Source organism: Solea solea, chromosome 17 (assembly GCF_958295425.1).
Source record: "Solea solea chromosome 17, fSolSol10.1, whole genome shotgun sequence".
In the NCBI taxonomy this organism is placed as follows: Eukaryota; Metazoa; Chordata; class Actinopteri; order Pleuronectiformes; family Soleidae; genus Solea; species Solea solea.
The window spans coordinates 13,106,340-13,130,870 of record NC_081150.1 but is presented as its reverse complement, the minus strand read 5'-3'; the positions used below and the strand labels follow the sequence as shown (position 1 = coordinate 13,130,870).

Below are 24,531 nucleotides of genomic sequence, written 5' to 3'. Positions count from 1 at the left end.
CCCCTGTCCTGTGAGCTGAACGCTCTCTCCACCATGTCTCTGCTTCCAGCAAGAGACGGAGCAGGTTGCCACGGAGACATAACACCTTCAAGCAGGACGGTGGCTCTCACAAATCAACCCAGTCATTCCTGTGACGTGAGCGGCAGCGATGACAGTGACGTGGGTGTTCAGTGAGCATGTGTGTGTGTGTGTGTGTGTGTGCGTGGGACTGTGAAAGAGCATCATCTGAAGACCCTCCCTGTGCCTCCCTCCCTCCCTCCCTCCTTCAGCTGCTCTCTTCATCTGGCTCCACAGGTTATCTCACTCACAGAGGTCCATGTTCGAGCCACCTGTTCTGGCAGTATATGCTCCCCACAGCCCTCCCCTTAGTGACAATGAAATCACAGAGACCATCTTCCTCCTCCCATTGGCTGGTGAGGCTCCATGGTGATGCCCTGTGATTGGACATGCCCCGCACGCTCTCCCGGCCAATCAGGTGCACTGTATCCAAGAGACTGAAGAGTGTAAGGCTATTTAAATCCAGCCAGAGACTCATAAGATTGTTCAGATGTATATTTCAGTGTAAAAAAAAAATTAAATGTGATGGGTGTTTTTAAGTGGTTGGCCAGTGTCGACGGGTTAAAAAAAAAAAAAAGAGAGACCAAGTGTGAAGCGTGAGTTGAATGAATGAACTTGTGCATCACGCACTCCACGTGAACTTGTGATGTTTTTCATCCAAGAATAACAATCAAGGTCTGCCGCGTGTTGCAGCACACGGAGCTCGAAGAGAGCACAGACGGCTTGGTTTCATCAAACGGACCAAGGAAGTTTAAAATAAATAAATAAATAAAAGCCTCAAGGTCTTTTTCCTCTCCTGTACAACAACTGCATGTGAACGACTGATGTTTCATGCGGAGCAGGAATGTTTCATCAGTTCATTCACAAACGCTACGTAGGTCTGCGGCCATTTTGTGGCCACTCACACTTTTTGACACGACAGTTTGTGGAGACACAAAATGGCGGATTCATCCGAGTGCCGAGCTGACGACAACAATCCTCGCTTCAGTACCGAAATGGATACAATTTATTTTGTGATGAACTTTTGATGAATTACATTTGTTTTTTCATGTTTTAATTAAAAGCTCCGACTGTAATCTTCCCCCACACATCCTCCTATATATGAATGAATACCAGGAAAAATGCAGACAAATTCTACACCTGTTAATCTGAAGACATCTGGATTAAGAAGATAAAATAAGTCCCTTATTTGTTCCATACCGGGGCTGTTACAAGTAAAGGTAATAAACTATAAAGATGCACTTTAACATCTAGGAATATACAAATATAGACAACTCTCAGTGTGAGTGCAAAGTAATGAAGAGGAACTGTTGTAAGTGAACTACAGTGGAGCCGTTTGTTTCTTTTTTCATTGTGTGTGTTTGTGTTCCGGAATAAAGACATAATCTGTCGTTTTTCTCTGATCTCCTGTCTCACACGAATCAAAAAATGATGTTATATGTTTCTCTAATTGTTCAAAAGTCAGCATTAGTTCAACAACAGATATTTCTTGTACTTTTATCTAAGTAAATGACTTCTTCAGTGTCGATTAAACTGACATCCATATTTATGTATGTATATCATTTTTCTGTTTATTTGTTTAAATTGGAGTGATCTCAATAATGCAAACACCTTTTATTGCCTATACATCAAAGTCCAGGATGGACTTTCAACAATACTGTGATATTCTTCAAGTTTGTGGGTTTTATCTCTTTTTTAAGAGATAAATAATGTTTCAGGAATCATGAATTCAATTGATTTCAAAGTATTTCTCTTTCATATGCTGTGATTGTACAGTATAACGACGATTTGTAACATAATAACATTAACAACATCTGGAAGAGAACTCACGACCTGTGGAAAGTTTGCTTCTCATCATTGACTCCACTGCTGCTGCTGCTGCTGCTGCTAAACGCGCGACACCATCTTGCGCGTGCCCGTCGCTGCTCGTGCACATGTGCTCCTCTGGTTGGTTATTTGCTGCAGCCTCGAAAACTTCACTTTCCCCACAAATAATTGGAGCTAACTGTTGTTTATCCAACTGCTGTGAACGCCGGTGACGCAGGATTGAACCCGGGTTAACGGTAAGTAACCCAGTTTACTTTATGGCCAGTTGTTCATAGTGATCAGGTTTTGTTTTCATTCATAGCAGCAAAACAAAAACAGCGTCAGTTTCTCGGCTCGTCTCGGTTTGCTGCAGTAAAAGTTCACTCACCACAAAACACACGAGTGGAATTCAGTCGTTCTGACATATTATTATTGTCATTATTTGATAAATCTATGACGTTACTTTGTTTATTTGGTTGTGTTGTTGAATCTACCACCGCGGCTTTTTGTCACCATGGAGACGGAGCGTGAACGCGCATTAGAAGCCTCTCATTCTCTCACAGTTATGTTACATTGTATTTTTCTTCATTATTATTTAGCTCTTGTTGTATTTTTACCGGCGAAAATGATAAATTAACTATTTTACAGTCATTAAGTGTTTTCCTGTTCTAATATCAACTAGATTAATGTGATCAAAGGATTAAAAAAAACAAATGTAAGTTATCTATACATTCATTTTATGGCCCATATTATACCCCACTATATTTTAGAGAGAATGATTGTACTCCACTATAGTAGGAGTGCAACAGATGGTCTGCAATCAGGTAATTCATTTGTCAATAAAAAAGTGAAATTATATTTAAATGTGCATCTTTCAAAGAACAAAATATCACAGATTCAAATTTCTTGTTCATTTATGATCATGGGTGAAAAACAGCAAATCATCTCCATGTAGGAAGTAAGAACTATAGTGAATGTTTACTCACGTTATGATACTTGGTGAATCATTTTATATTAAGTAAGAAATGACTTGATAGGATTGATGTCCAAGCAGGGTTTCAACATCTAGATTTTCCACTTTGCTCTTTAAATGAAAATAACTAAAGATTAAAACATAAATGCATGTTTAATGTCAATATTCATATTTCCGCCAAAATATATCTGTTCTAATGGATTCAAACCTTTAAAAATAGTTCTAGTTCTAGTTCATTTTCACATGCCAGTCAATCATTTTAATAATTTAATAAGCAAATCAATATACAGGTATGATATAAGATAAGGGAGTAAACCCAAATCTTCCTTTTGGCCTTTCCTCTGGCACTGTGTCATTTTTGCTGACATCCATATTTAAAAGAGTGTGGTCAGAATGTCAAAGTTCTATAAAAAAAAGTATTTTTATAAACGCTTTTCCTTGACCTTGACACATCACAAGGTAACCGAGCATTAAAAAACTCCACATCTATTCCTGTGAAATGTTACATAACAATGACTACACTTACCTTTGAGAATTGTATTCATAATATTTCAATATTTTAGGTTTTGACTAAATAATTTAACTTGTAATAAAGTCATTTTGCATTGTGTGAGATAGATAGATAGATAGATACGTTATTCATCTCACAGAGAAATTCACAGTGTGGATGCTACTTTCAAAGCTTTTACGACTACTTCTGGTTTTCTCTCATTATTTTACCCCTGTAGCCGCTCGCGCAGTGACGTCAAATCACATCACGTCAGTCACATCACACTCTATGGAGAAGAAACACGAGATTTGCAGACCCTTCCCGCCAACTCGCAACCCGGTGAGGAAGACGTGTGCAGAGATCGTCAGCGAAGCCAGACAGTCCCTGCGCGTTCAGTCCACCCGGCGACCTTTCACACCCAGAGATGCACACAGGCAACTCTTTGGCACGAGCTCTGCTCGCGTGGATCGTGACAGCAGACCGCCATCGTCCTTCAGGTGAGTCACACTCAACATTAACTCTTTGTTCAGGTAGTGGGAGTCTGAGAGTGTAACTGTGGGTCACACAGGAAAAGTAATCCGGGCCTTTTTCCCCCCCCATGTATCAGTCTCCATGCTCAAAATTTTGATGCTCCCGATTCAAGGCCGGGTTCAGGGACTCGACTCGCTCCACTGAACCATGTAAGTTGTTCACACGTAGCTGCACAGTATCTATCGTAATAATCAGAGTACAAATTCAGTTCAGTATTTGTTTTACACTGCAACAATTGGTCTGTATTTATATAGCACTTTTCTAGCCTTGATGACACATCGGCATGTAGACTATAGCAGAGTCAGGAATCTAACCCACAACCTTCCAGTTGAAGGACAACTCACTCGACCACTGAGCTACCTTCGCCCCCCCAAAAACAAGTGAAAAACTAGTTTTACTTCCTCGTATTTTCTTCTCCTCAAACACGAATATTAGCTTGAAATGAGAAAAATGGCTAAATCTGGGGTAAAAATAGTAGAAGTTGGAGTAGAGTTATATTGTTATTGTTTAAAAAAAAAAACAACAGCAACGAAACTACAGCGCTCAGCCTCACAATTACTCCAGCAAATAATGATAAGATAAGATAAGATAGAACTTTATTAATCCCAAAGGAAATTATTGTTCCTGGTTGCTCCAAAATTGCAAAAATTACAATAATAACAAAGTACAAAAATAACAATAATATAAGATTGCATGCATCAAAAGTGAAATATAAAATAAAGTGTCAAGATAAGTGTCAAAAGAGTGGTGCAAATGGAATGGCAAGTTTAAAAGTTCATAATTATTAAATATTGCATTTAATAGACAGATACATTCACTCCATATATGCAAGAGTAGTGTGTACCCTTGCATATAAAACACTTAAATTCGGACATTTTATCGACCAATATTCAGAGTTTTACCATGAAAACTGGAGCCTTGATATTTTTGTAGCACACAGTATATGTTAAATATGAAGTGAAGATTCGAGAGTGAGAGAAGTATTAGAAGTGGTACCTTGTTTGTCGTTTCAAAGCTTCAGCTCATTGTTCCCACCATGATCTCACCGTTGTGTTTGTGCTGTTCCAGGAGCCAAAGTTTCCAGTCCCCTGTGACGCTAAGGATGCATTCAAAGGCGTTCCTAAACCCCCCGCTGAACCACTGGAAGTGAAGAGAGGAGTCGCCGGGGCACGGGCTCGTCTCCTCAGAGCTGGATCTCTCCCCACAATCCCTCCTGTAGAGAAACGCACAGATGGTGAGGCAGAATAATACTGTTTGATGGATAAATGAAAAGGTGTACAGTTCCCAAAGTAAAGTGGACACAACGGAAAAGTAGACGGTGCATTTGTTAAACAGTTAAAGTGAAGAAACGGTCCCTGAAGCGGCTTTCTCAAAAGCAAATGAATAGAGTCATTCACATGCTGCCATGATACCTGATTTACATTCTCTGTAATTCACTGCTGTTGTTGTTTCGAGGAGACAATGACGGCACTCTCGCTCTCTATCGAACCCTATCTTGCAAAAACTCTGCTATTTGCCACACTAAAACAGAAAACGGAATTCTTGTATCTGCGCACAAATATCGTGATTGCACATAAATGGACGCTTGTGCTTTTAGTCAGTGATAGAAAAAAAAAAGAAAAGTCTCGGCACAGGAACCTGTAAATAACTTGCCACATCCTTTCTATGTGTCAGTGACGGAGAGATTAAACACAGACTCAGGACAAAAGCAGCCATCAGTGAAACGACTCCACAGCACGGACCACACCACAGTCCACTGTGCTCCACACAGAGCCGCCTCACACAGGACTGCCAGTGAAAGGTACTCTCTCTCTCTCTCTCTGTGTTTTGACCTGCAAAGATGGGCCTTTCTCTCTCTCATCCACCCTCCCCACCCTTTCCTGCTCCCTTTTTTTTTTTCTTCACCAAAGTGACACTAGGACAATGAGCTGCAGATTTATTGTGACACAAAGGTTGCAGTGGTAGCCATTACAAGATGGAGTTTGAGGCCTCCCGTTTTTGCCTTTCATTAAATCCTCCTCCGCCCCCTTTCTAGCTCTCTAGTTTCTCCCTTTGCGTGACACCACTGAGTCAAACTCATGGAGTCTGTCAGGTCGTTTTTGTCTTCCTCTCTCAGTCCGTAACGTATGCAGACTGGTGCTGGGAATAGACAACTAAAAGAGAATAGCCTTAAAAAACTGTGGTGTAACTTTAAAGACATAAATAAATTTACATTACATTCAAAGCGTTATCAATTAAGTTCTAGTCAGCTGCACTCATTAATTTAGTGTTTGTCAAGACAGAAGGAGGTAACAGCAATAACTGAATTTAGGGTGTTTGACCGTAAACATAAAGATAAACATGTAAACATAAAGATGCACACATGAAACGTTTAGAAGTGAAGTGAAAACCCAGTTTATTCTTTGTCCTGCTGTTGTAGTTATACTCCCTCAGTCAGGTCTGATAGTATTGCTTGACAAAGCCCTTTTTTTTTTTAGATTTAGAATGAGACCTTTTTGCACACACACCAATTAGTGATAGTTAGATTTGTCCTCTGCATTTAACCAGTGTTGTAATAATACTTTGTTACTGCACTTAAGCACAAAATTCACGTATCTGTACTTTGTTATTTATATTTCTAGCAACTTTTACCCCGAAGAGTTGGTAACGGTCTGTATTTATATAGAGCTTTTCTAGCCTCGATGAGCTGCTTTACACTACAGTTTTTGCCATCGAAACACTTCAACATGGGGTTAAGTGTCTTGCTCAAGAGCCAGGAATTGAACCCACAACCTTCCAATTGAAAGAGAACCCATCCTACCACTGAGCTATCATGGCTCAATCCTTACTCTTCATATTTTTAATACTTTTACTACTAAAAGTTTTACATTTAAGTACAGTAAATGTCACATACTTTAAGACTTTTACTTAAGTAATATTATAGAAAGTGACTTCTACCAAAGTCATAGATACTTGTATTTTTACTGAAGTATCCCTTTTATGTACTTCATAGAGACTGCATTTACCCCATCCTTATTACACACAAGCCAGGTGCACTTATCTGTACCCCAGCCCTTGGCCAATCCCGGCATTGAACCTGCACCCTTATGGTTACAAGCCCAATTCCTTTCCTCTTGTCCATGAGCTGCCCGTTTTAAGGAGGAGGACACAGCTTACAAATAATGTTAACAATAATAATGTTGTTCTAAGAATAAACAGCTGCAGAGTAATGACAGCTGAAAAAGAAGTTACACACTGTAGCTTTAAGGCTGATTTCACCATCATTGGTTTTTAAACTGGGATTAACAGTAGATCTAATAATAATAAAACCAAGTTAAAGTCTGGGTTATTTACACCTGTGGTGTACAGTGTGCCTCATTACACTTGATCCACAGCCGAAAGCTTTTCTGCCGTCAGTGGCACGAGATGAATAAAGTTAGTGAGAGCAGCAGTGTGTCACTGTTATGGAACGAATCTATCACCTGGAGACGCTCCAGCCCATTTCAAACCCTCATATACTTTACCGTACACTACGTCTTGGTCACAGTTAAATCTCACTTTTTGGCCGCCTTCGCTCCACCGTGAAAACTGCCCCCTATCTGTCATTACTATTATGTGTCAGCTTTTGCACCTTCACAGTGCACAGATGCTAAAAGCTCGGCTTTTTTTTTTCCTGCTGACCTCATCAACAGTGTGTCAGCGCGAGGGGCATAACTCCAGGCATGAGGTCGGGGGCTGTCGTTACGATCCATCTGTCTATCGATTGGACGGGGGGGTTAGCTGGGGCTACACTGGGGCTACGGGGGGGGGGAGAGACGGACCATAAAACACTTTTACAGGAAATCTGCACTCTTGCCCGCAGCACATCCTCCTCCCTCGCAGCCAAGTTAGCACATAACGCTAATATAACTTGTTGCTGACAAAGACCGGAGAGATGAGACTGTGGTCAATTCAAGATTAAAGAGGACTGTTTTTTTTAAAGACGTCAGGTCTAGGGTTACTGAGGCTTCCAAGCAATGCTCTTTGGCTCTGCTGTGTCCAAAATAAAAGTTGCTTTAGGAGGAGAAAAACAGGAGTGATAGACATAGATAAATACGGCACGACAGATTAGCATGATGAGTTGAATGAGATGTAAAGATAGGGGGAGATTGGACATCCACTAGGTTCTTTTTCTCCAATAAGCCAGAGTTTTATAGCTCCAAATGGCTCTCTATTAGATTTGGGTGCCCATCTGGGGAAGGCTGGCAGCGTCGTGTGTTGCGACTGCAGTGCACTGGCCAGGCCTTAGACAGGGATGAGGTCATGTCTCAGAGAATGCCATATCACACAAAGAGGCCTTATTATTAGGCTCTTAATCCGATCACATGGAGCAAAAGCCCCCCCCCCCCGACATTCAATGTGCCTCGGCCGGCGCTCCCTGCCGCCGCATGTGTGTGCCAGCTCAAGCCAATCAGTAAATCTGTTTCGGAGTGTTCGAAGTGCATTCTGTAGTAACGACCTCATACCGCATTCTAGCGCTAGTGTCGAGCGACGCCTCTCGAGTGACGCTGCGGTGGAACAAGGGGACACATTACTACCATAGCTGGGGTCATTGTCTGTCTCGCGTCTGTCAGCAACACAATAAAACAAAGCTCAGTCGAGTGTAAAAGCTCGAAAAAAATGTTACACCTCGTGAGTCAGCTGTTTATGCTGAAGCCGGTTTAGCCCTGATGATGTCATGATTACACTCCTCCATGTTTTTTTTTAGGTCGATTCATGCTTCGTTGTGGGATTTATTCACTTAATCACCTCCTAATAGAGGTGACTAGGATGATTTGACAGTATCTATTCTCTCTCTCTGTTTATCTCTAACATGTAAAATATGTGCAACGCAACAGTGACCTTTAGCATTTAAAACAGTTACTGCAATCCCAGCATCAAACCTAAACCTGGACAAATGGAGCTGCACTTGCACCCACCTGTTACACTGTGTTCACGCACATATGTAACTGTCCCACAACTGTCTGTTTTGTTTGCATGAACATTGAACTCATTGGGTTAATGTTGAAATTGAAAGTGTGCATCTGCTTCGAGCATCAGCAGCAGCAGCAGCGGAGAGGAATTACCCACATAGGCTTCAAGAGCCTCTCCACTTTCCATCGTCTATATATATTAGCGCATCTCCACTGTAGACCCTCATTTATCTTCTACTCGGGTCGAGATGTTTTTCAGAGGGGTCGTGAGGCTTCTTGGGTTTGGCAATGTGTTATTGGGTGGTCGGTGAACACTAAAGCAAAACATGAACACAGTTTTTGACAATCTGAATTGTGAATATACTGGCTGCACCGTTGTTATCAGTGAAGCCTCTTAGATTGATTAGTACTTAACATGTTTCCCTAATGTCTGATTTTTTTCTTTCACTTAATACAACACGTTTCTTACATAGAGACCCCCTTTAATAAAACATAACACAAACACAGAGAAACTCAACAGTCGCATGCCGAAGACAAGCTGCAGCACATAACCGGACCCGACACAAGGCATGAGCGCCGCACGACAACAAGACTGCGGAGACGCCTGACAAACCATGAACAGCTTAAACCAGACAGGCTGCCCACAAAGCTCACATCTTAGTTCCTGTCTGTTAGTGATTGCCGTTGGAAATGCACAATGACACACACACACACACACACACACGTGAGCGCGCGCACACACACACACACACACACACACAAGCGACCACGTACAAGAAGAATGTGAATATCAATATATTCATGGCAAAGATTTTTAGATGCGTCTGTCTGTCTGTGTGTGTGTGTGTGTGTGTCTCTCTGTGCAAATCAGTCTCAACCTCTGCTGCCACAGTGACACCTAGTGGCACTTAATGAACATGCACATGAACATAAGCTTATTAAAAGAACATGCACTTTGCATTGTTGTATAGATTTATTTTATAATTTTTGGACAAATATTTTCAAAGTGAACACGTCAGCGATCACATGTCATGTCCAGACTCTGATGTAACCGCACAGACTTGTGTGTTTTTTAAACCAACAGTAGACTGAAGCAGCCTGGTGATGACTCAGGAGTTAGACCCACAGACTGCACAACAGGACGGAGAACAGGTTTGTCCGGATAATAAACTCCACTGCAGGTTTTTTTTTGTTTTTCACAGAACTATAATAGAGATGTCCATTTCACATGCATGGCGTATATAGAGGTGTTTTACTTCCTGAAATGAACAATCAAAGTAAGCTTTCTTTAATGTTGTACTGCAGTGCACCGTCCTGCTCCTGGGCACTTGTTATTTCACCAATAACAGAGACACACCCCTCTCTCCTTGTAACTGAACAAGACTTAGTCAAACATTGATTGGGGAGTTGTTGCTAAGGGCCTAATTTCCACCATGAGACACTGCCAGCCAATCACTGACAGAGCTCTCGGTTTTTGAGCAACCGCAGCTCTTTGCATCACACCAAGCAAGAGGGTATGCATATGCTCAGCAGAGAAATGTGCACGGCGTGTGCAGACGCCGCTGTGCACAAGCACACACGTCCTCACCACACTTGCACAAAGTCACACGCAGACCATTTTCATATCAGCACAGACACTAATGGGAGGAAGTTTAGCTGCGGATGGTGACCTTTTTGCTGTGGCATCAAACTTCCTGCCGTTTTATTTTAAGATAGTGAACTTGTGAACCGCGTTTGCCACTCGTCGTTCGTTCTTCTTGCATTTTTCGAGGTGGTAATTGGCTAATTCTCTCCACACGCTGTCAGAGCTGGAGGCCGGAGTCATCGCCACGTGCACCGGGGAGGATGTGGAGTCGCTGATGTGGAAGAATAAGATCGGGCCTCTTCTCCAGCAGCTGGAGAGTGTGGCTGCAGGTACAGCACACACACCCCGTGCAATGACAAACGTCAACAAGGAAGTGCCATACATCAGTCATTTCACTCTCCCCGATATATCATCTCTACCACCCTCTCCACTCCATGGTGTTCCTTTTCATTAGATTAGATAGCCATGCTTCTCTTTTTAGATTTTCTATGAGCAGACTAAGAAATAAACTGTGTTTTTTCAGCTGATAAGTCATGTGTGAAGTCTCAAAAAGTTGAAAAGTTTCTGTGATTTTAACCCGTGGAGAAAGGCAAACAAAACATGCAATGTTATGTTAGGCCTGCAAACAGAATTGTCATAGACCGAGACTGTAGTCCAACACCCATGGAGTCAAATCTATGACCGTAAATATTTTAACGCTTTACCCATTTAATGGAAAATTCATTTGAAAGATAAATATTAAATATTTATTGTACCGAGTGCCTTTTGGCTCATGCATAAAACACCTTTGACAGAGATGGAGTGGGAAATGGCGGCGAAGTGTTGAGTGTGAGACCGAGGCCAGCCTTTTTTTGGAAATGGCCAAAGCCCGTTATTTATGCAGAGAAAACATTTATTTTACCTCAAAAACAAAGAAAAAAGACTCCACCCTCGCTCTTCCTCTGCATCGAGATTGTAGCTGCCTGTTGCTGAATTGTTTCCCTGCATCTGAAACACCAAAGCGGGGAAGGAAGGGGAATGTTATTTTACTGCTGACCAACTTTCTTGTGCAAATAATAACAGTAAACCCTGCACTGGAGCCAAAGGCGACACATATATATTCTATAATCCACACAAGCTATCACTTGTGTATGTTTACATGGATGCACACTTGCCAACACACACACACACAGCGACTGTTTTCATTTGGGATGTTTGCTTCTTTTTTTTTTGTGAACGCTTGACAGGTTGCCCTGAATGTGACCTGCGTTTATTTATATACCTATTTATTTATTTTGCTGTATCTTCTTTCCGCGTGATGCCAGGCAGCTCCGAGGGCTCGGCGGACTATCTGTGTGATTTGTGTGATGGTCTCCATGGCACCTTGGCAGAGGCGGACATGCTCGGCCGACACTGTGAGAGGAGGTCAGGGATTCTTAGAACACTGTTCCGGCTCATCGACCTCAACTCGGCCCAGCTCAACCTGCACATCGCCAAGCTCTGTCTGGCTGTGAGTCATCCGCATGTACTCGTATTTGTTGCCTCTTTATGAATTCCTGGCACTAACACTGACCTTGTCAGGACAAGCAGACCTCGTGGAGCCCAAACTGGTTAAGTTTAGGGCTAAATTTAAGATTTAAATTGTGCTTCAGTTAAGGGTAGGGTTAGGCCTCAATTGGTTAGGGTTGGATTAGGGATAAAGCTCATCAGTACAGCTTAAAGCTATACATACATCAGTCCAGTACTAAATACAAAGGTTCTTCTTTTTCCAGCTGTGTGTCAGTGGAAACAACCTGCTCAACATCTGTAAGCTCATCTTCCAGATCAGCCGCAGTGAAAACAACGACATCCTCTTCCAGAACAACTCCATCATAGGTCAGTGGTTTCTGTCCGTATTCTATTCAGTGCCTTCTTGTGAGCCCCAGAACTCTGCAACGTTTTATTTGCGTGTATCTAGACTCCTTGCTGAGCGTTTTGCACCATGAGGAAGTGTCTGCGTCCGGAGAGGCTCTCCTGTACTGCGTTGGCACTCTGAAATTTCTCTCAGGAAACAGTGCGATCCTCAGACTCCTGCTGGACAAGAACTGTATGGGTGTGGCTCAGAAACTCGTGCAGAGGCTTCACACAGCGGAAGAGGCCCACTTCACCATAGCGGGACACATCCTCGTACAGGTGTGAGACTCTCGCTCTGTGTTCCTCAGTAATGTGGTGTTACAGTATATGAGATAAACGGAGGTAACGGCAACAACGCGCTAGTAAAGCGAGACCGACTGAAAACACGAAGCGAATTGTACTGCTGCTTAATTGATGCTTCCTGTCCCCGTCCACCCCCCACACTGCTGGTGTATACACACAAACACTCCCTCAGTCATGTTTGATAGTTTTGCCTGACAGAGCCTGTTTCTGTTCACAAAGACCAACTAGAGGCAAAATAACATCAGCAACATTCAAAAGTGCTTGGAATTGGATGCTGATTTTCTCTGGATTGGACAAAAACACATTTATTCACAGTATGTCTGGCATATGAGCTGCGACAAGAGCACAATGTTCTTTGCTGGTTTGGACAATCCAAACCCTGAACACGCCCCACTCTACTGTTTTAAAAATGATTGCTTTTAACCACGCAGAGTTGGCTCACGCCAACATGTTGAGCCAGAGCTTCATTTGATATCCAGTCATTATGCTATTAGAGGAGGGAAATGAGCAGACCATTACTTTCCAGAACTTTCAGTGCCGCCGTGTGTTGGAAGTTTCTGTTTCCTCCGTGTGATAGAATGATTTATGCCCCCTCTGAATAGTTTCCGGTCGCTCTGCTGCATGGCGTCCTGCACAGGCCAACAGTCGGCCTTTAATGAGGATATGACCGACACGGTGCGACAGCCACAACCCAACTACTGGCCTAAGTACAGATACTTAAGCAGTGTTGTAATGTAACAAAGTACCAATACTGTTGAGCAGACCATTACTTTCTTAAGCACAAAATTCACATACCTGTACTTTACTTTATTTGTATGTCTAGCAACTCCTCCACTAATCTTTGTTACTAGACCGTTTTGCCATTCACCCATATTTCATACCCATTCACACACTTCAACATGGGGTTCAGTGTCTTGCTCAAAGACACAAACAGACTAGCAGAGCCAGGAATTGAACCCACAACCTTCCAATTGAAAGACAACGCCCTACAGCTGAGCTACCATGGCTCAATCCTCCAATTCCTCACTTTTTTTTAATAACTTCTAAAACTTAAGTACATCTTATATCAGAAAATTCCTTTTAATACTCAAGTACAGCAAAAAAAAAGTGACTTCAACTTCTCCCAAAGTGATTTTCTGGTAACATACTTGTACTTTTACTCAGGTTTCCCTTTTAGGTTCTTGATACAAGACTGCACTTAAGATACAAAGTGGACACACTTTCACTCGCCGAGTATTATTTCTCCCTGTCTGACCTCTGACCTGTGCAGCTGACCGCCACCCTGAGGAACCTCGCCGAGCACCCAGATTCCCGTCCACACTTTGTGTCCTTCGGTGTTCTGTCAGAGCTCTGTCTGGTGCTGCATCGTCACCGCAAAGACCGGGACGTCTGCACCAACATCTCCAGAATATGCAGGTATGGCACATGCACGGCCTATTCTGTTTATAATAATTCCAATCACACCCACTCACTTGTGGTTTGGAGGTGGAATTCTACAACCTTGGTGTCGAGGATGTTTTCTTCATGTGCCTCTCCTCAGCTCACTAATGTAAACCAGCACAAACTGTAACCAGCTCAATCAAAACAGACTATTATTCACTTCTCAACCTCAGCTCGTTTTTTTTTTTTTTTTCTTTCCGCAGTAACAACTAAATCCCCCTTTCATTTATTCTCTTTCATGGCGCTTGTGTACGGGGAACCTCACAAACCAAAGGGTGATGCAGCAGTTGTGCGCCTACATCTGTATCTGCGTTCACAGCATTTACAGCAGATCAGCAACAGCTGATTTCTGTTATTCTTGCAGCTGTGTTCAACTTCAAAATGTACACTGGGATATTTATAGTGTGCAGCGCCGCAGCGATCGCTGGTCTTATTTAAAAAGAGAATTGTCTATAGCGGACAGGAAAGCAGACAGACAGTGGATGGAGTAAAAAAAAAGACAAGTGAGCGGACAACTTTAGCAATACTGAAACTTCACACCTTCTCAGGGAAAGACGCAGAGACAAATATACAGCTCTTTCTGAAATTACTGTGCTGACAATCAACAACACACATTTCCCACAGTAGTGTGATCTAATATGGTTTAAACTGTAGCTCATTCTACTGTGTGATTATTCACTATATATGAAATTACTACGATTTATCAAGATTATATTGCAGAAGTGGGGAGGGGGGGAGAAAACACTTGGAGCTAAACGTCCATCCTAATCACACAGTGAACTCAAGAGACAACGCACACTTAATACTGCAGTACAGAACTTTAAAAAAAAAATAAAGATTACCGTGATAAGTTTTAAGTCAAGACAGATGGAAACAGCGTTGTGCTGATAAAGTGAGACAGCTACAAACAGGATGGAGTGTGACTGAAAAGACAAAGACGCGCCACAAAAGGGTTTCAGAGGTGCATTCAGTTCGATGGGATAAATGCTTCTTGTACCGAGCCAGTTTCAGTTGAAGGAGACAGCAGACACAAATGTTAATCTGTAGTAATTCAATGTATGGAAGATTCTTCAGAATAAATGCTGTACGACAGGGATCAGCAAGTAAATGTGGTCGAGGGGCCAATTTTTTTTGTAAGAAATTTGAATATCAGGCCAAAACGTATCGTCCAGTCAGAAACAAAAACCCCACATTTGCTGCCACCAATTGCTGACCACCGCTGGACAAGAAAATGGGCCAATTCATCAATGGAAAACCCGGCACAGGAGTCAAGCAGTCTTATGTTGTCTTGTTAAACTGATCCCCAGCCTCATCCTCACAAACGGGCTATATTATCCATGTCTGGGGCACTAATAGCATATTTAATACATGTATTAAACTCTCTTTTTAGGCCAAAATATAAAAAAATTAATACTTTCGCTGTCTGAATGTGTCGAACCAAGACTAGTACTACTACTACTACTCCACTTGCAGTGTTGATTTAATATTACCATATTTAGTCAGCATAGAGGAGCAGATAGTGAGTGTAATGGTCACTGGTGTTTGTTGTCCCCTCTCTCTCTCTCTCTCAGTAAACTCTCCTCTTATTCGGAGTGTCGGCTCGCTCTGGCCCAGACCCCCAACTGCTACAGTCTATTTTTAGAACTGCTGAGCAAACATCACCAAAAACAGGTGAGTCCGCAGGCTGTGTGTGTGTGTGTGTGTATGCTTAACTGTGAATGTGTGTTGAGGGAAGCGGAGACGAGCTTTTCCAGTGTTTACGATGTCACTTCGAAAAAAAACATTTGCCTTTGGATAAAGTTGTTTGTATGTGTCAAAGTGAAGACACAGGTACAGGACATTGTGTCCATCTGAATGTACATAATATCGGGTGTGTATGTGTGTGTGTGTGTGTGTGTCTGTGTGTAAAATCTGAATAGGTTGCGGTGAAAATGGAGGAAGGTGGCAAAGAAAAATAATAAGGTTGATCTTAAGCAGAGTAGAGGTAAAAGGAGAAGAGAAGAGGTGATGTGACGGATCTGTTTTTAATCTCTCTGGGAAGAAACACATCCCCACGCCTTCAAATATAAACAGCAGAAGGTCCTGGGACATCATGTCCCGTCCTTATTCCACTGTGAGTTCACATCAATGGGAAAGTTGAGTGTACTCATTCCTGGCTCAACCACTCTTCGAGGTATTTACTCAGTGGTGTCAGAAAACAAGTGTGACATGGAGGGTTGTTTTATTTCGGGGTTTTTTTCTCAGTAGGGGTGTGATAACTTAACTAAGCCACAGTGTAATAGTTCCACTACAAACACGTTCACACTGCTCAAGGGAAAATCACAATAATCTTTTTTTTCCCCCATGATTTTATTCAGAAGCAGTTGGATCTAAAGTAAAAAAAAGGAATCTGCGGACCAAACATGTCCAGGGTCTGTTTCTAGAATAACTGGATTCCTTTGAATGTATACGCAACAAAACAAGATATCATCACTGACTTCTGGAGTTGTTTCACCTATATATTTGTTTTTCAAACACAAAGCTTAATGTATGTGACAACAAACCCTGAGGTTTTAATGTGGTGAGAGTGGAAATCAGCTTCTCGTCAAATACTGGTTAAATGACATGGTTTCTTGTCTATATCTGTATTCCATCCCACTTATTATTGAGTATACGAAGGAGAAATACCAAACTGAGAATGATATCATACATTAGATTCTGTATCACTCTGTTCTTTACCGTCTTTTGTGTGTCTTTGGCTCCTTTGCCTTCGCCTCGGGCATTTCTCAATCTCTCTTTTGTCATGGACTCTGGTCCTGTGATTGTCATCTGGACTGAAATGGACACATTTGGTTTGTTTTGGATTAAGATGCTGCTGTGGTGTGATAACATTACCAACTGCTGTAGCTGTTGTTGACGACATTGTTTTTAAACTTAAAACACACACGTGTAAATAAATCCTTTTTAAATTCACTTTTCGACAGCATTTCAAATAAAGAGTAACTAATATATCACTTCTAACATTTCCAACATTGAATTCATCCACTTACGGCACTGCTGCTAGGATGTTTTTACCAGAACAAACATTTCTGGACAGCATGTCTCATGGCTGATTTGTTTGGGGCCAAACAGGAAGAGCCCAAACAGGAAGTGGCAGCACCATAAATAGGCTTTAACAGGAAGTGGTGCCATAATTTAAAACAGTAAAAAGTCTGAGTTGATATAAATATTCACTAATGGAAATGGCAAAAAACAAAAAACTATGCAGTTACCATTTGGAAACATAAATCAACATTTAATGATCTACCAAAGGATAAATACAAACTATTAACAGTCAGATTTGTTGTGTTATCGTTTACATTCATCTGATTTCTCAGATGAATGTAAACGTGTATATGATCTCAAGAACTAGAACAATGTAAATATAAGCCATATCCTAAAAGATATCATATGCTACATCTTGGAATTACTGAAATAAAAGGCTGTAAGACAGATTCATATTGACCTCTGGTCTCTCACAGGACCTCGTTGTGCGCCTCCTTTTCACGCTGGTCAACCTCACGGCCAAAAGCGAAGAGGCGCGGCTACAGCTCTACCAGTGCAGCGGCTGCATGGACACGCTCCTGCGACTGTACGACAGTTACCAGCGAAGAGGTTCTTCACCACACACCTCCCCCGGCAAACCTGCTGCTCCCCCGCTTAGCGTGGACGAGGAAGATGACGTACTGGTGAAGCTGGTCAGTGTTCTGGCCAACATGTGCATCCATCCGGCTGTAGGTCCAGCACTGGCAAACAACACGGCCTGCCTTCAGCTTCTGATGGAGACTCTTGGTGAGCAGAGAGCGAGAGGGCGTCCATCTGAAATGTCCAATTAAGAAGGGTTTATTGGCAGAAGGGGAATACTTTTCATTGTACAGTATGTTTTTATAGATTCTTTAATCATTCTATGACATAATTGTTTGGTTTGTGGCCTGAAAACAAGGTCTACCATCTAGCGCCTTTATGTTTCTACAGTACGGTTTCACGTTTTTAAGCTGAAGCTTACTATGCAACTGAGTCTTGATATGCAAAGGCCACCATAGTTTATTGACCTGTTTGGAAAAGGTCAACAGAGTCCAGAGTCTCATGTCTCACCAGTTCTGAGGCCAATTTGACAGTGAATGCGTGTCGTCCCGACCAAGTTTGCCTTTGAAAATCATAAAAATACATACTTTAAATCCCCTAAATCCTCCTCTGTGCTCAACTAAATACCTTGTTAGTCATGTTATCTGTCTGTCACATATTCCACAGTAAAACTGCAAAAAAAAGAATGGAATCAAGGCACTGAAATGCCGGAGTGCTTTTACTTTGAAACAGGAAGAGGATCTGCTGTGTTAGTGGCATGCATAATAGAATAGAATAGACCTTTATTGTCCACCACAGACAACAAAACAACACAGATTACTCTAAAAGCAAGACCTAAAACCACAATCATTCAAATCATTGACATTTAAATTTAAATTAAGAGTAAAAAGGTTCAACGTAGATATGCGACAGAATCATCCTGTTTATTTTCTAAAAGACAAACAGCACTGTTGTCGGTAACTGATGTGCAGCCATATTGATCATAGATCGGTCCCTTTCTTCTACCTCTGCCCTACAAAGGAAGTGTGTGACAACGTGTTGTTCTGATAAATGACAAAAATAGCCGTCGAGCGCATCATCAGTACAGTAAGCATATGCAAGGTACCCGACCACTTCCCTTGTGCTGGGAACAAGCCATGACTTTGAAAACACACTCCTCAATCGTCTGTTCATTCCATCACTCGCTCTGCGTGCAGTACACAGCACATCCTCTTTTGGTTCATCTTTTTTTTTTTTCTTTTTCTTCATGTCAGACAAAGCGATGCACTTCGCTGCATGAGCAGGATGTTCTGTCACGTCTTACAGTCGACTTGGTTTGTGTGTGTGTGTGTGTGAAATTCTCCCATGCGGTTAGCAGGTTTCAGGACAGGTTGAACTGATACACACGTGGGTGTGAAACTCTCAATTTCTCTGCTGCAAGCCTCCTACACAGGCTTCATGGCAGTTGGGGCAAAAAAAAATAAAAAATACACAACACCCAGGTTAGACGTGATGGATGGATGTGTGATTAAAGCCAGCGAGTGAGATAGGAAGTTAAATGAAGGCAGAAACATCTGAAGGGGAAATGTGAAGCTGATGTGACAGCTGGAGACAGAACACAAAATCTCAGTGGAGGATGAAAGAGCAGCGCTTAGATCAAGCTCATGACAGGCGGTGCTGCTTTACATTAGCCAGCTTTGAGGGAAGGCACGGGTGCACAACAAAGATGGCATTTCCAGTCAGACCCAGAAACGAAATTCTGTGTGACACAGGCGCCGGGTTGACAGTGCAACCGCAATATCCGCGATTTACGACCAAGCGCACGACATCTGCTGCTATATCAGGAGCAGACCCGGTTTCTAAGACACTCACCGAGTCATGGCTGCTCGAGTTGGGACACACTGACCTTTGTATGCAGCTGATGATCAAACTGACTTTTCATGAGAACAAAATTAACCCGATAACAGCTGCTTTTATGATAGTGTCTCACTGTCACTATCAGCGTGGAAAAGTGTTTTATAACCAAAGAGGCTGAAAGCCCAGGGTCACCTTATTTCTGCATGTATTTAGAGTTGACTCTGTGTGTAACCCTGTGTGTAACCTGTATATCTTCTGAGAGCAGCCTTGCATGACATACTGCACTGGTTTCACAGATGTATTGCTTATCAGCATAAAAGGAAACAACGCTTCCACCTCAGCAGTTCACTCTGAGCTGAGTGAATTATGTATTCTGTCCAAGGCCTGTACAGTAAATGTCATATACTTTAAGACTTTTACTTAAGTAATATTGTAAAAAAAAATATTAGACTTCAACTTCTACCAAAGTCATTTTCCGGTAAGATACTTTTATCCCTTTAAGCTACTTTAATCACGACTGAGCTTAAGTAAAAAAAGGTTTGAGTTAGAAACTGAAGCAGTCCTTAACTGTGATATCATGGGGAACCTTTTTTTAAGGAACTGTTAATCGATCAGTTCTTCAAAGAACCGCATTGTGGCTAAGTCCATGGAACATGGTTAAATAACCATGTTCAGTTCTTAAAAAAAACAACCAGAAAACCAAAACTGGTTCTCTCTTTTAACATGTGCACTAGGTTGGCTGTGTTTTTTATTTATGTCCCTTTAAAGATCTTTGTAATAACTAAAGTCTTTGGTTACCTCATTATTTTTGTGTGTTTTTGTTTTGTGTGTGTGTGTGTGTGACACAGAGCTGAGGTCGATGCAGGAGAGCGAGGAGCTGCTGGTGAACGTGGCTGCCACCATCAACAACCTGTCCTTCTACCAGGAGGAGAGCTCCGTCATCAGACACAGTCAACTCGCCATCACAAAGTGTAAGACTGAAAGATTCAAAAAGAAAAATGATAAAAAAAACAATGACCTGTATGTGACAACGCCAGTCTCTCTTTTCACCTCAGTGATGCTGAAGTTGTTGCTCAGCTCCAGCGCGGACGCCATGCTGGAGGCCACGCGTGTGTACGGGAACATGTCGCTGTCCAAGGATGTGCGGGACTTTATTATGCAAAACAAAGGTATATTGTGGACACAATACACTGCGCCGCAGGCAAAGTTGACAAAGACCCAAGTTAGAATGAAAACTGGCTATTTGCAGATCACATCCCCGAGATGAATAAAAGACAAAGAAATGACGTAATGCATGGATGATTCATAATTTTTGTTCCGTTTTAGCACAGAGATTCAGAGAAATACTTGTTCACAGAACACCATGTTTGGGCTGGACTTATCTTACAAGGCCAGCTGCACTCAGTATTAAACACGTGATAGCAGCCTTCATTACCTTTGTCCTTCTTTGTCTTCGTCCGCTCAGTCGCTCCATCATCTTCCTCCATTCTCTCCCCCAGTGCACCGGTTTGTGGTGACGCTGCTCGACTCTAAGAGCACAGAAATGTGCTTTTCAGCCTGCGGAGTCCTCACCAACCTGGCCATGGACCCTCCAAACCGGGTCAGTCTCTCACTGGAGGGGGCCTCTGTCAAGTAAGCACAAAAGCACTCAATGAAGATAGATAATGAATAGAGCCATTTTCCTGAGGTGTTAACAGTCTAAATTCCTAGTTTCAGGTCTTATTCATTAGCATGTGATGTGAGTTTTGGCACATGTGAGTGGACACCAGTGTGATTGACAGCTGGAGCCTGGCTGCATGTGACGTCTGTGAAGTTCAGGTTCAAAAAAATTGCAATTCTGCAAGTTTTCACATCTACTTTTACACTGAAAAGCAATAAAATTATCAACTCAACCACAAATCCTCAAACAGCTTCTCAGACCTCGATAGATGTCATTTGCCCTGTTCCTCCCATAGGCTTATTAAGCTAATGGGACACAACACATGTCATCCTAATTTATTTATTTGTTGCATGTCATTACCATGAGCAGCACACATTTCTTCTGTAGCTGGTATTCATTTCCTCATCTCTCAAACTATTACTTTAAGGGCTACAACATCTTTTTTCTTTTTTTTTTCTTCTTTGGCTGAGGTAGCATGGTGTTTGCTGTGGAGAGTAAACAGGCTTGTGGAAAGTATGGTTTTCATTTCGACAAACACGAGCACAACAACTGCTCTGGCATGAACACGGTGTTTCTCATCATCTCAGCTTTGATCTAGGTTGTATTTTTTCCCCCTCCTTTTTGATTGATTTGTAGATTGTAATGCATGGCAACGCAAAGGCTGATGGAAATATGCTCCATCACCAGTGTTATCATATAACAATGACGTCCTTTTTTTCCCCTTGACACACACACACACACACACACACACGCTTGTGCAGCATTCGTAGTGAGGACACTCAGAGACATAGCCCCTTACCTTAACCATCACAAATAAATGCCTAACCCTTACCCTAAAGGGTCTTAACCCTCAAAAATGCCTTTTAAGGGGTGACAGAACATGAGGACCAGTCAAAATGTCCTCACTCCCTATGGTTTTTAAGTTTTCTGGTCCTCACAAAGACACCCATACAAGAATAAACACACACACACATGCTGGTTTTGTGGTCTTTGTGGACACATATAGACATTATGCATTCCTTAGCCCCTTACCCTAACCTAAACCTAAACCTAAACCTAATTCTAATATAACCTAAAACCAGGTCTTGGACCAGCCAAAATGTCCTCACAAAGATAGGTTTATTTATTGGTCCACACACACACACACACACACACACACACACACACACACAGTCTTCTTTCATTTACATGAAGGTCCAATGAAGTGAACCGAATGTCCACAAACCTTCTAGTCATGTGATTGTGTGTGTGTGTGTGTGTGTGTGTGTGTCCAGGCTGCTGGACTGTCTGAAAGACTTTGGACCAGGTGACTGGCAGCTGGCGGGACAGGTTTGTCAGGCGTTGTGGAACCTGATCACTGGCGGTTCAGAGGAGCCGCTGGACCCACGGGAGAGAGAGTCTCTGCTGGACACCCTCACCACATATTTAGGTTGGTGTTGTCACTATTCCTTACACAACACTTAAAGGAATACTTTACCCATTTCCATTTAGCTTTGTATTACTAGAATAGAGGTAGTATTTTTGATAAACTGTGCTTCCTACCTCAGTTTCCCTGTAATTCCACACTTTTTTCAGACCTGAGGTTGGGTAGCATATTTTTTTCAAAAATACTGCCAAAAATCAGTGAAGTATTCCTTTAATGGAGGAAGACATGCTTGACTTACCCACAGCAGTGGGCCTCAGGGGGCAGGAAGCCAAAATGTCCCTGTAAAGTCAAGAAAATGAACACTGTCTACTACTTTTTTAATGTATTCCTTAGATGAAGAGGAGGCTCTGAAGTGGACAGACAATGAAGACACGAGGGATTATCAAAGGGCATGCTGGGAGTTGGAGTTCCAGCCTGTAGCTCAGAAGCTGGTGAGGACGCTACAGACCCCGATTCAGACAGACTGACACTGGGACATCGTGGAGCGAGGTGTCACAACGCCACTCAAATAAATCCTTCATGTGCTTCATCTGATTAGCATCAAACACATAAATCAAGCTTCCGCTGCACGTGCAGTCACTGTGTCGAACACGAGCAAAGACAATAGCTGTTTAACTTTGGAGTCTTAACCGGACCTTAATTGCCTTAGTGAACATTTGAATCGTTGATTATTAAGTAAAACACTAAATACTGTGTCCCGACCCACCAAGGTCACACATGTGCAAGGACACAGGTTCAGGGTGAGAGTGAGACAGGCTCTGTCTTTTTTTTATTGTTATTTTATTGTGATGTGTTAAAGGAACAAAACTCACCTTTGACATCTCTATCAAACCATATGCTCAGGTACTTTCTTTTGCAAATAGCTGTCTTTTTATGACAAGCTAACTATGAATGTCTCTCGTGAATTATGACGCTACAAACTTTTTTACAGCAAGTGTCAGACGTTCAGATTGCCGGGGTTTCAAAGTCAAAGCTACATCGGCTCCAGTAGCTGATAAAGGTGATCAATCATGTGGGACAATTACGAGCTGACCGAATCTGCCTCAATTGGGAGAAATTATGTGAAGTAAAGGCCGTTAAAAATGACATTTCCTGGAGACAAATACTTGCACTTCCACTTTAAATGTATCTTGTATTTATTTCATTGCCGTCTTAGCCTTATTAATTCGTCTTTAGGACTTCATCAGGGTTAACCGAGTACAACGTGTGAATAATTAATTATTTACGCACGAGTACATTCCGTGATATTTTGTAAACATTTTAACATTCATGCACTTTTACTTTTATTCCTCCTCAGTTTGTTAAGGCTTTTTTTTCCCCAGTGGGTTTACAGGGATAATTTCAGGTTGTTTGAACGTGATGATTAAATCTTGTTTTCTAAGTACTGTTTTAGTTTTATGATATATAACAGATGACTAACCTGGAATTTACCTCATGAGCAAGTCCTTTATTGTCGTGTATTGTGTGACATTGGAGCCTGTTCACAATAAAGCAGAACGGAGCGGGAGACGTTATTGCTTCTCAAAGCCTTTATTATTACACAGATATGGGGCCAGGCAGTGCTTACAAGTTACACAAAGTAGCCTAAGGTACAGTATTTTCTTTTAAATCACATTGTTATTACGAAGGAACAAATTATAAACGGCACTTAATGCAAAAAGAAAAAAATCTGTTCCCCCAGATCTCACACAACAGTGACCTTAATACAACCACAAGACAAAAAAACCTTGACAACTCATTAGCCAGAGCCAATATAAACATTGTTCTCTACACAGAATTCCTCAGGTTGATATGAAAGACAGTTGGCTAACTGGTATATCAAGGTTGCCCAAGAAATTGCTTCCTATGCCATTTATCATCGGGGGGGGCACCAAAATGTGAAGGCAGTTTGGTCAGAGGGGATAATGCTGAGTTTCTGCTGGTGATTGGGTTCTGACAGACAGGCCTTTTGTGGCCTCGATAGGCGACGCCCTGAAGTTACGACTGTAGGTAACTGACCTCACAAGATGAATCGAGGA

The 24,531-nt window shown here is 42.0% G+C and overlaps 1 protein-coding gene across 1 annotated transcript; it reads left to right on the top strand.

Annotated features, from left to right (window-relative positions):
- Positions 1-1,990: 1,990 nt before the first annotated feature.
- Positions 1,991-23,838, top strand: armc2 (armadillo repeat containing 2). Its single transcript, XM_058612922.1, has 18 exons — positions 1,991-2,120; positions 3,565-3,823; positions 3,934-4,006; positions 4,926-5,091; positions 5,532-5,658; positions 9,873-9,940; positions 10,595-10,702; positions 11,678-11,862; positions 12,125-12,227; positions 12,310-12,524; positions 13,819-13,964; positions 15,560-15,659; positions 17,489-17,798; positions 20,276-20,398; positions 20,483-20,596; positions 20,927-21,059; positions 22,362-22,516; positions 22,847-23,838. Exons 2-18 carry the CDS (start codon positions 3,615-3,617, stop codon positions 22,978-22,980), a joined length of 2,469 nt encoding a protein of 822 aa, XP_058468905.1. The 5' UTR covers positions 1,991-2,120; positions 3,565-3,614; the 3' UTR covers positions 22,981-23,838.
- The last annotated feature ends 693 nt before the right edge of the window (positions 23,839-24,531 follow it).